The sequence below is a fragment of the Montipora foliosa genome, chromosome 2 (assembly GCF_036669935.1).
Source record: "Montipora foliosa isolate CH-2021 chromosome 2, ASM3666993v2, whole genome shotgun sequence".
NCBI classification, from domain to species: domain Eukaryota; kingdom Metazoa; phylum Cnidaria; class Anthozoa; order Scleractinia; family Acroporidae; genus Montipora; species Montipora foliosa.
The window spans coordinates 38,967,304-38,979,803 of NC_090870.1; the positions used below are offsets into that span (position 1 = coordinate 38,967,304).

Consider the following 12,500-nt stretch of genomic DNA (forward strand, 5'->3'; position numbering starts at 1 on the left):
AAGAGTGACAAAGATCTTTGTGTAGGAGTATGCTGTGATCACGATGCACAGTGAAATCACAACGTAACCAAACCAATAGGTTACCCTGCTGTTCCAAAAATACATAGCAGTGGATACAATGGGCACGATCCATATCACAGCCGCGGCCAAGAAAGATCGCTTCGAGGTTACAACTTGTCTGTAACTCAGACCCAACAACAACGTCAGTAGTCTGTCCAGGCTTATTGCCGTCACTGTCAACAACGAAACTGCCGACAAAGAATAGCCAAAAACATAACCTAAAACGGTCGTGTACTGGCAAATTTTCTCATGTTTGAGCATTACGGACAAGAAATGGGTCACTCTTGTAGGTTCTGTCACAAGTCCTACGAAGAGGTCGCTGATCGCCAAACAACGAAATAAGACTTTTGACGCGGGATACATAGATGACTCCTTGTGGAGCGCAACTAAGATGGCCGCGTTCCCCAGAAATGCAGTCACAGAAAAGAAAGCATTAAGCACCACAAAGAGGATCAAATGGCCGTTTAGACCTGTGGTTAATTCCTCTTTGCAAAATAAGGCATCAAATGAGGAAGAAGCGATCCACTCTTCTGTAACGTTTGTCATTGTCATTCAGTGCTGTCCAGTGAGTTGAAGAGACAAGGGTAGAAAAAAAAAAAACGAACAGAATATTAGAAAGCGTGGAGGTTGGCAGGTGTTGCTTTCCGTATTTGTCACACGGTCTTCGCTTTCATTGGATCTAAAGTGACAATAAATGAATAAAATTAAATTTACTTAATTGACCGCTCCCCATAAGGGCTTTTCAGGGCCAATGAAACACAATCAACGAAATGACAGAACACAACAACAACTGTTAAGAATCCCAACTGGCCGGAGGCAAACTAGTTGGCTATTTACAAGTGCGGCTGGGAAGTTGAACCAAGGACTACCAGGAACAAATTCAACGAGAAAGTAGAACGGATCTTGAACCTGGGATATCCGGATCTCAAGGCAAGCGCCCTAACCACTGGGCCACACTACCTCGCTGACGGGATGATGCGCAAATTAAAGGCACGATAGAGTAAATAAACACAATAAACGCAAAAAATAATATTACCTCGAGGTTACGTTGTAATGAGACTTATCGGTAACCAAAATGGAAGTCGAAATTATTGTGGCAAAAATGGCTTTGCTAGACAGCCAGCTAGGCCCTAAGGCCACAAAGCAATCTATTTAGCGACTCCTTTCGAAGATCAGACATCGTTTAGACCATAGACTAATAAGACTGTTCTTGTTTCCAAAAATCATTAGTAGTAAAATATCATGTAAAAATGAAATGGTGAAAAGTAAGTAAAATCTACTTTCGTAAAATAAATTTTTGGGTTGCTGAACTTAATATGATCAACTCTTTCGGTTGCTGAGCTTGTCTTGATCAATGTCGAATGCGTGGTGAGTTAATCGAGACTAACCAAAATGAAATCCTCAACGGCTTCGTGAATTAAGGTCACATTTTGTTTTGGAAAAATACAACTCATCAAACTGCTAATCTTAAAGTCACTTCGCGTCATTCTTTAAAGTGCTACCATGATTAAAAATAGGTCCCTCGGGGGACATGTGCTTACGGGTAAATGTCTGTGTGATTGTTAGCATGTTTTTGTAATGGCTTTGACAATGAATGCTTGGAATGCACGAAGAGCATTGCAATTAAGGATAAACACTGCTGACACTGCATGTGGCTACTGTAACAGTTGCAAAAACTGAGTGAATTTCGAAGGAAGAATGGATGCATTTATAGGGAAATGAAGAAAAAACGAAATAATGAGCGGGAAGTAGTAAAGTGTGCTGAGAGTCGCGATGGAATCCGGCAGTAGGTGATCTGTTTGAAAATCAAGGTCACTGCAGAGTTCCTCTCTTGGATTTGTTTTTTTTTTTCACTCAAGAAGAGTCCTGGTAATTCTCAAGGTTTAATACGTTTGTCAAATAATTCTGTATCGCGGGCGATGTACAAAGAGAGAAAACAAATTATGAGCACGTCTCTTGATAGCACCAGGTAGCTTCATTTGCGTGAGCGATGTTAATGCTTACCTCCCGATTTTCCCGCGAATTTTTTTTGGCTTGGATCAAAATCACAACACTTTTCCCGGAAAATTATTTAAAGGTAATTTCGTGACCTTTCTGGTGTTGGTTGGTCTTGGTTTTAGTTAGCTACCAAATCAGATTATCAAATTTCAAATTTCAAGTTCTTTCACCATCTCAGCAACTTTCAGTCTACAAAGAATTTTTATCTAAAATGTTCACTAAGAATCAAAGTCTTTAAGGCTGGTCTTGATTATTTCAAAGTTACGTTATCTAAACCTGATTCGCCTAATGGATTCTGAGAATTGAAAGTGAACATTTTAATTACTTATTAGCTAAATGTGATGCGTCCTAGTTTCCATTTTATTGTTTTCTTTGTTGTTTAAACAGCCTACAAGATCTTTTTAGCTTCTTATAAGCATACTTTTTTTTCGTTTTATCACATGATTATAAATAATTTTATAAATCGCTTTTTATTGGAGGTATCCTAGTGGAAAACTGAATCCGACTACATCACGTTATTTCTAGTTTCCACCCATTTAACTGAACTTTGATCTCAGTGGCATCTCCTCAGGGATGCCATTCGCATTTTAAGCTTCTCTACATATTTAACATTCAATCATTCTTTTATTCTATTTCATTTTAACTAAAAGATGCTTGTTAATACAAAAATATCATAGTCAACTCCCAAAATGGGTTTAAAATCGGTGACCGAACAAACACATCACTTTTAGTTAAATGCACTTCAGCTTGCCTTGAGCACATTACCTTGGTTCGATGGATAACCATTCGCACTTACGAAAGATAGCAGTGATCCTCGCACTAACCTGGACAATTGAATTGTCTCTTTTAGACACCTGAAAAATTCATGTGGCTTCAAAGAGATTCGCGAATCCATGACCTCTGCGATGCCCGTGCAATGCTCTACGTACTGAGCTTTGAAGCCACTCAGTTGGGACCAAGAGGCCACTTTCGATATATCAAAATTCAGCTTGAAAGAGAGGTTTAGAGGACAAAGACAAACGAAAGTGGATGACATGTCGATATGTTTCACATTCATTCCAACGTGTTTCTATCAAGCTGAATATTGATATTTCGAAAATGGCCTATTTTCTGGGCTCATTCGTTCCCGTGAAAGGACTGATAAAATATCATCATCTTGCGGCTCTCAGGCTCAGCCTTCCTCGTGATTACTTTTAATGGCTAAAAGTCAATCGATGAAACAAGTCTCTTGAATTTTAAAGAAATTCATTGCAATCGCGAATATGCTCCGTTTCAACATTACTTTAGATTCCAGCAGTACGGTGGCACAATTGCCGTGAACATGAACGGCCTAGCTCCCACGAGTCTTCTACAGTGTATAGCTCAGTTGTCAAGCATCCGAACTCGTAATCGGAAGGTCGTCGTAGGTTCGACTCCCGCAAAGGAGCACTCGGATTTTTTCCGAGTACCCCCGAGTCACCATCGAAAAAAAAATCTCTTCAATATTTCAGTTACACTTATTTCATAGATTCTGTTTACATTTTTCCCTGTTCAGTTTTCTCAACAGTTTATTGCCAACAACCTAGATTAGCTCTTTTGCTGTTTGCTGTAACTTTTACCTTCTCTGTTCAGAGTTTCTTTATGCTTGTAAACATTTGCTAAAAAAAAAGGACTAATTCTCTCTAAGACACTTACTGCATGTCTGTCCTAGACCCGCGCTGAGATGATAGGCGCAACATAATAGGGGAAACACCCGTTTTTTAGAGAACGAAATACAAGATATTCGGACCTCAATCTTTTGCCCACCTTCTTTGACTTGAGGTCATGCACGTTTGTCTCCAGTTCACTGAGTTGTTGCTGAAGCAGACTCAACTGCGTTCGCTTTCGGTCAATATTGGTGTTTAGGGTATCACTGCAAAGATAATCCAAGCAAACCATTTCACGACAAAAAAAACAAAACAAAATTCATTTGAGAAAAAGGTGAGATGAGATTGGGGAAAGTTTGCTGCAAAAATTTGAACCTTTGTACCTGACGCTACTGGAGGAAGCACATTAACTCACCCTCATCCCCAGGGTCTTATCGGCTTCAAACACGACCATGTTGAAAGCCGAGAAGAGCCTGGGGACGAGGTTAACACCAACTTGATCTGAAAATACCCCAATCAGTAAATGTTCAAAGAATGCTTATCCATTGTGACTACTTACGATTTATCTTGTCTCTCAGTGATCTCACTAGATATAGATTGCATTGTACGCCCAGGGACTGTGGAAAAGAGACATCTTATTTAAAGACGGTGCCTACTAATTCAACGGTATTTTTGTGCGGTTTATGAATATGCGGGAAAAGCTGATCTTAAGAAGTGTTAATGAAATCCAAAAAGAAAATTGGGGGATAACCACGCATTTTTTTAAACACAATTAATCAGCAATTTCTGTAAAAGAGCTTTGAAATACAAAGCAACGTATGGCATTCTTTTCCAAATTGAAGCTTAATTGTCTCTTTAAATGCATGGTTACCCCCAATTTTCCTTTTGGATACCAAATGCACGTGCTAAGAACTGCTTTCTCAGCATTGTTTTAAACCAAGAAAAACATAGCTGTCTTTGGGTGCGTTCGACCGTATTCCGGAATAGGAATACATGGAATAGAAGTTAGAAATCCTTCGTTTTTACGTACATTCACATAGAAATTGTCAAACACACCTGCTGAAATGCTATTTTAAACATATCTGTATTATCCTTGTTGCTTCAAAACGCCAGACATACAGTTTTAAATCATCACTCTACGTATTATTATTCAGGAATAGGGTCAATCGAACGCACCCCTAGTAAGCACCACCCATAGGAAACCTGAGTATCTGGAGATGCGCAGAACGTACGTGCAATAGCAATAGTAGGCACCGTCCTTAAAGTTCACGTATTGAATGTGAATGCTAATTAACCAACGGCTTCTACTCTTCCTCATACCCAAAAAAGCTCGAAAACGAAACCAGGGGGTGGTTACCGCGCAGCTATTACAAAAACTTCTGTCAACCTGTAGAATTGTATCCGTCGGTATTACAAAATTTTAAACCCACATTAGAAAAAACAAGGGGTCTTAAAAGAGCAAACAAAAAAGTCTCAACTCTTAAGTCAAACTGAGATTAATAAACCTACAATAGGAGAAAAAGCTACGGCTAACCGACTCCATGAAGCTTGGACTGAAGTAGAGATATCCTTCTGTCAATTTCCCTTAACCCTGCTTTGTACTTGTCCAACATGCGAATGTCTGGTTCCATTTGTCTTGCGCTTTGCTCCTCGCTTTCGGTAATGCTCAGGACATCTTCCAGCAGAAATGAAGCAACTATTCACAATGGACACGCATCTAATGACAATAACGTCTTTGTCTAAATAAAGCGGTTTTCAAATGAGTGTCGTAAAAACTACAACCAAAGTAATTACTTTGGCCAATCAAAAAAGACGGAGACAATCCAATAAACCAATCAAAACTCGAAGTAATTGCACGTAGTCGACACAAAGTGGGGGAAAATGTGCAGGCGCGAGGCACGATTGGTTTTGGTTTCACTTCTGATTGGTTGAGAAAAATGGCGCGAGAACTTTGAACCGATCACCGCGTGAAGTAATGCAAAACCAAAGGAATTCGCTAATTAATTTGGTCACTCAATTGAAAATCGCGCTATGTAATGCAGTAAACGGAGTTCAACGCCCACTAACTAGTAAGAGCGGGTTATAGACGGAAGCTTAGGGTGAACTGATCCTCCCACTTATTCCTAACAAATTTAAGAAATTGTATCTTACACAGACAGCTGAAAATCTCAGGTGGCTTCATCGGAATTCGAAGCCATGACCTCTACGTTGTCGGTGCAATTCTCTAAAACCTGAGCTACAAAAGGCACTCAGTGGGGAGCAAAAAGGGCAGCATAAAGACTGTCCAATAAGAAAGACGACTTTCAAGAGAAGATATCGGATTTACAGGTTGCGGGTCATAAACTCCTCCCCGACCTGGGGCCCGTTTCTCGAAAGTCCCGAAAACCTTTCGGGCCCGAAAAGCCATTTGTGAAATTGCCAACCGCTTGTTTTGGAAAGCCGATCTTTTAACATGTTTTCAAGGCAACAAAAAGAAAGATAACTGTGAAGTTTGAGGTATTAAATTCTCTCCGTTCTTGAGATACAAAGGGAATTGTGACACCCGAAAACGGCCCGTAAAGTTTCGGGACTTTTGAGAAACGGGCCCCTGCTCCTCATAGCTCGAGTTGGTGGAAAATTGCACCGGCATCGCAGAGGTCATGGGACAATTCAATCTAAAAGATAAATTAATCTGTGAAAACGCCGTGACACTGAGGAATATAAGGCTGTTGTTCGCTCCTGCTCATGGACTCCTGGTTCGAATCCCCTCGAAGCCACCTGAATGTTTCAGGTGTCTATTGCTGGTTTTCACTCACGTGATCAACAGCCATGTTTTTCAACGAAAACAAGAGGAAGCGTTTGCATAATAATAGAGTTAAATTCCCGGAGGATTTGGTCGGAGCACCAACATGGCCGCCTTTTCTTTGTTTAGGGGCACCAGCATGGCGGTCGTGACGTCATGTGAAAAACGAGAATACAAGCGAGAATCGCTTAACTTTGTCCATGTACGTACAAGCAGCACTTCACCCTTATTGTCCTTTAAAGTGCCCCTGTGATAAAAGAAAAAAACTTCCTTTTTTTCTTCAGATTTTTAAAGTGTGTTTGCTAAACACATGACTGGCAAAAATTTTAGCTTTGATTTTTACCTAAAGGCCATTTACTTTGAAACAGTGTGAGTTTTGGATTTCACGGTCCGCCATTACTCACTTTCAAAACTGACCCATTGAACTTCAAAGGCTCACTACCTTAAAATTTCAGCGTGTGAATGCAGCTTATTATAATTATATGGAAGCGAGAGTTTAAAAGTCTGAGAGCCCAAAATTGCCGTGCTGCATTCTCAGGTCTTGGCGCGCTAATTACTGCCTCAATCTTCTCTTGTGTCTTGTGGAGACCTTCTCTGCCGATCTCATGGCCGCAGAACTGAACTCTATCCCTGAAGAACTCACACTTCTCCCTGTTGGCCTTCAGACCCACGTCTTGTAGTCGCTTGAGTACGCTGTCTAGGTTCTCCAAATTCTCTTCATCAGTTTTGCCTGAAACGATCATGTCGTCAAGGATACACTGGACGCCAGATATTCCCTGTAACACCTGATCCATGGCACGATGCCAAATCGCTGGACATGAAAAAATGCCAAAATCTAAGCGATTGTATTGGAAGAGGCCCTTGTGTGTATTGATCGTGAGGAATTTCTTGGATGCCTCTGTTACTTCCATCTGGTGGTAAGCTTGGCGCAGGTCAAGTTTGCTAAAATGTTTACCCCCAGCCAAATTTGCAAAAATATCCTCTAGTAAGTATGCGTGGCAGGGGACACTGTTCTGCAAGAAGTACCGGATTGACTGAGACCTTGAAATCGCCACACACACGCACTGATCCGTTTCGCTGAACTACTGGGACAATAGGGGTAGCCCATTCACTGTATTCTACCTTAGAAAGAATACCGTCCTCCTCTAAAGGTGTCAATTCTGCTTCAACCTTGGGGCGGAGTGCATATGGAACTTGGCGTGGCTTATGGAAGCTAGGCTGGCCGCCCTCCTCGACCTTCAAATTAGCCTTGTGGCCTATAAGTGTACCCACACCCTCAGAAAATACAGACTCGTACTGCTGCAACAACTGATCAACTTTTTGTTGCATAACCCCTTCCGGAGTCTTGCTAAGCTTAAGGGCTTTCATTTCACCCCAGTTCAGCTGAAGTTGGGAGAGCTAGTCACGCCCAAACGTGATGGTGACATTTTTCCTTTAGAAATGGACAACTTTTATGATCATGATTTCCCAAACAGCGGTAGCAACTTTGATCACCCGGCTCTTTAGAGGATGGGGAACCCCTTTTCCCTGCAGGTTTGACTTCCTTCTTAGGTTTCGGCTTCTTGCTATGTTTTGACTTGGATAACAAATCAACTGGTTTTGACTCTTTACCCCCCCTGGAGAGCTTCAACATCCTTGTAGGATTGCTCAATAGCGATGCACTTCGTTACAGCAATGTCAAAAGTCAGTTCCTCGAGTTTGAGTTTCAAAAGCTCTGATATCATTCTCTTATCTCGAATACCCGAAACCAATCTATCTCTGAGTCTTTCCAAACACATGGCATCATTAAACTTGCAATCCGTAGCTAGATGCTTTAAGACAGCAACATACTGACTCACCGTTTCTCCTGCGTTACGTGCTCGGTTGTCAAACTCATACCTGGCGACTAAAGCCGATTTCTGGGGCTTCAATTGCTTTTGGAGACGCCCTACGATCGTGTCGTACGTGAGAGAATCTTCTCTTAACAATATTGGGGCCATCAAATCTTTCGCCAGTTGGTACGTTTCAGTGGGCAGATTAGTTGACAGGACGGCCTTTTTCTGTTTTGAGTCGGTCACCCTCCATTGGCCACGAAGAAGAATTCTAGCTGTTCTGCATAAGCTTCGAAGTCAGCTCCCACTATGAACTTCTGAACTTTTCCAAGGTTACGAACCGGATTCGATGCCGCATCAGACTCGTTGGGCATCTTGAAACGTTGTTTGGAGCTAGTTTAGGAATGTCTTCACTTTTTCAAAGTAAAATATCCCTTAAGATCCCGTCCTCTTCGCCAAAATTGTCATGTACTGACAGGATATCGGAGAACACACCAAGACAATATGGCGGATCACTACAAACACGTTTTATTCCGTCTATGCGTGCGCATGTGATTACTATATATGGTAAACGCGCAGGAAGACCATAAGAGAAGACAAGATGGAGGGTATCCTGAATGGATCACTTCAGCTGTTTCCTTTAATTTAAGCCTAGATCCAGCGTGCCGTGTATCGTTTTGCGTTTTGTAAATTCGTAGTTTAAACTTACTGTGTTTCCATTATAATTGTCATTCTTTCTTTTGATGAAACGCCCAGAGATTGTTTGCATCACAGGGAGAGAAAGAGAGAGCTTTCCGATCGTGTGCTTAAATTGAGCGGTCTTAGAAACTGCCATAGTGGGCTTTCATGATTGTAATCGTTCTCAACCCAAAAGCTCGTATCGGTATTCCTTATCAAAACGTTCATCCGTAAAATGATGCAAGCAAACACATTTTCTAATTTCTTTGGCAAGAACCTTTTGTCACGGCGGAGTTCGTGCAGCCAGTTCTCAGATTATCAAGTTCTGGCTTCTTTACATGTAAATTATGAAATGTTGTCGTTTTCGGATCTATTATGCAATATGGAACTGAACACTATGGCATTTTCAAGTTACCTGGAACAGCAAAAGTGAACAGCCACAAAAGCACATTGAGACCGACTGTGTTTTGAGCTTTCCGACAATTTGGACTGAATAACGGCCAGCCGGGTTACTAAGTTCCGTTCAAAACGGCAGCGCTCTCTTTGGAGATTTTGGCTTCTTTCGAGAGGGATTAAATTAGGACAGGATTCAGATTTGGGCCTCCAACAACACTTAATACATATTCTCTCTGTGAACTTCAATTGGTGGGTACAAAAATTATTCACAAAGAAAGGCTCTGCTTGCAGGGTTCCCGGAGCTTGCTGTAGCAATAAAAAACTTGAACTCTTCGATTTGAAACAGAAATAGATTTTTATGAAAGTGAATTCCTTAAGACGTGCGACTGAGTGTTCTGGTGTATTCTTTCGTCTTCTTATGTGGTTCAAACTTCAATCTTAGACAAAAGTAGTTGAGACATTCCTAAAACTAGTCCGCCAGACAATAACTACAATAAAAGCCTTAAAGGGGAACTCCGCGGTAAAAATGAAGTTATTTTGTATAGTTGTCCTATATTTTCTACGTACATATTTGATAACAGTTTCTGCTGATCATTAGTCTGAACCTAGATATTTCACCTCAAAGATGAGTAAAGCGAATAGAGTTCCGCCATCTTGGAAAAATACGAGCCGCGTTACGTCGGTCAGCAGTGTGATGTGACGTATGAACGTCAAATTAACAAATTGAAGTCAGTTTTTTATGCGTCTGTCCTGTTACTGATCATGAATTGTCAAAGTGGCTGTGGATCCACGAGGCGATATGACCGTACAAACGTTTATATAAGATGTACATCAATAATTTCATTTGCAAGAATGGTTTGGGTGCCTCTTTTTTACTCACGGTCCCTTTTCTTAAGGTTGTGTAGGACTATTCTACATGTACATAATAAGTACTGTTCCCATTCGAAAAAGAGGAAAACTAGCAAGTATACATTTTAACATGATAACAAACTTGTTAACCATGGCCCCCCTGCACGACCACAGATGCATGACATTGGACTTCAATGCTGCTTTGACCCTACTTGTTATAAAACTGTGGCAATTCAAACAGATCAAACGGGTAATGCATCTACATGTACCAATATTTCTGGGAAGACAAGCAATGAGGTTCCCTTACCTGGTCAAGATGGGGTACATGTTTCAGTCAACGCAGAGAAATCAAAAGTCAAACATTTATGCCACGCCACCCCCTTATGTAATTTTCCCTACATATGAGGATAACAGCTTCAATGCTAACTCACCACCTCCATTATATGAAGTAGACGTTTTCTTAGTACAGCTACTGAGGATGATGAAAGTGTTGTAGGCAATGATGTGGATGATGATGATGATGCGGATGATGAAGACCTGGATCCCCATTGGTTACCTGGTGAAGAAAAATGATGACAGTTTATTATCTGATGATGAACATCATGGGGACTGTCCGTCTATCACTCCTGATTGCGAAAAGAAATAACTGGTATTTGAATCGTGTCTCAATAAGTTGCTAAAAAGGTGTCCAGACTGTGGAGATGTCTTAATCCAACATCAGAGGAACACAAGTCGTAGCATGCTTTCAATTGAGGTTACCTGTCACAGTGGTCACACAACCTATTGGGATTCACAGCCATTGGTAAAAAGGAAATCCTTGGGTAACCTGTTGATGACAGCATCCATTCTTTTCACTGGTAACACGTAACACCATTGCTTCTAGCAGTCGCTTCGCCTGTTGTTTTAATCTTCAGGTTTTTAGTGAAAGTGTTAATTACATCATACAATAAAAGTATTTGATCCCTGTTGTTAATGAGGCATGGGACGCTGAAAGTAGACGCCAAATTGAAAAGCTTACTGGGAAGACTGTTGTTAATCTTGATGTGACGGCGGTTGTGATAGTCCACGACACTGCGCCAAATATGGCACCTACACACTAATGGATGATAACATTGGGGATGTAGTAGCATTCAGTATTGTTTAGGTTTCAGAGGTAACATCATCTAATGCTATGGAAAAAGAAGGCTTTTCCAGGTGCATAGAAATGCTAAAGGGTTGTGAGGAACTGTCTCCATGGATACAGTCTATTGCTAATCACCTCTGGTGGTCTGCTGCAACCTGCAATGGTTGTGTGCATCTTTTGCGTGGAAAATGAAAATCAGTGTTGGATCACACTTCCCACAAACATAAGTGGTCAAGGAACACCCATTTTCATGAATGCAGTCACAGGCGAATTTCATCCTCTGAAGCTAAGAGAGTCTGCTGGCTCAAACCAGGTACCCCAGCTCACTTAGCTTTGGAGGAAGTGGTCCTGAAGACTAAACTTATAAGAGATCTGGTTTAGCTTACTGCCTTCTGCCACAATGGCAGACTCGAGGTCTATCACTCAATGATGCTGAAGTACAGCTCAAAAAGGGAGCATTTTTCCTACCAGGGCATGGTTGCCAGGACTTAACTTTCTGCACTTGACAACAATGCAAACACTGGCCGCAATCAAGCTCGAGTACCGGCAGGAGAACATGCAGGCCAGGCACGCTACAAGATGTGTTTTCCAAAAGCCCATAAGCGATGGGTTGTCGAGCTAATCAGTGAGAAGAAATCATACAATTATTTGTCACGTCTGATTTCAAAAGTTAAGAAGCGGCGTGAGGAAGGGAACGCAGTTGCCCAGCCTGTGCCTGTTCAGCTACCAAAGAACATTGCTACAGAGCCAGCACCACCTAAGGTAGACTTGATACAACATCAAGATTTCATCATCATCATCATTATCATCATCATCAATCCAATTTTGATGCGGGTTTATCCCCCTAAACGGAGGCGGCCGGATTTACCCCACTTTTTCAGCAATCTTTCTATCTCCCACTCTTCATCTTGCTCGATTCATGGCGTCCTTTTTCTCCAAACCAACGCTCTTGCTCTCCTTCTCCACTTGCGTCTTCCACGTCTTCTTTGGTCGTCCTCGCTTCCTCTTGCCCTTCACTTCAAACTCAAACGCTTTTCTCAGAACATGCCTATCAGCCCTCCTTAACACACTCGCCGTACCATCTCACTCCATTTGCCTTTGCCATGTGAACCACTGTTTCCTTAATCCCAACATCTCCATCAGGTCCTCTGCCCTCTTTTTCTCCATCCGTTTTGCAC

At 41.5% G+C, this 12,500-nt stretch overlaps 2 protein-coding genes and 1 pseudogene across 3 annotated transcripts in view; 1 reads left to right on the top strand and 2 right to left on the bottom strand.

Moving 5' to 3' along the window:
• The window catches only part of LOC137990768 (adenosine receptor A3-like), a 1,654-nt gene extending 1,036 nt beyond the window's left edge, over positions 1-618 (bottom strand). Inside the window, exon 1 of the mRNA XM_068835877.1 lies at positions 1-618. This exon is cut by the window's left edge and continues 1,036 nt beyond it. Within this exon, the coding sequence (XP_068691978.1) occupies positions 1-612 (612 nt within the window). The 5' untranslated portion in view covers positions 613-618.
• Positions 1-5,312, bottom strand: part of LOC137993043 (DNA repair protein RAD50-like) — a 32,741-nt gene extending 27,429 nt beyond the window's left edge. Inside the window, exons 1-3 of one of the 2 annotated variants that reach the window (XM_068838700.1) lie at positions 5,218-5,312; positions 4,243-4,300; positions 3,844-3,949 (exon numbers count right to left, since the gene is read on the bottom strand). In XM_068838700.1, the coding sequence (XP_068694801.1) occupies positions 3,844-3,863 (20 nt within the window). In that variant the 5' untranslated portion in view covers positions 3,864-3,949; positions 4,243-4,300; positions 5,218-5,312. The remainder of the gene's footprint in view (positions 1-3,843; positions 3,950-4,242; positions 4,301-5,217) is intronic. The other variant, XM_068838699.1, reaches the window with a different exon arrangement.
• Positions 5,313-10,515: 5,203 nt separating this feature from the next.
• Positions 10,516-11,401, top strand: LOC137991638 (uncharacterized; annotated as a pseudogene).
• The last annotated feature ends 1,099 nt before the right edge of the window (positions 11,402-12,500 follow it).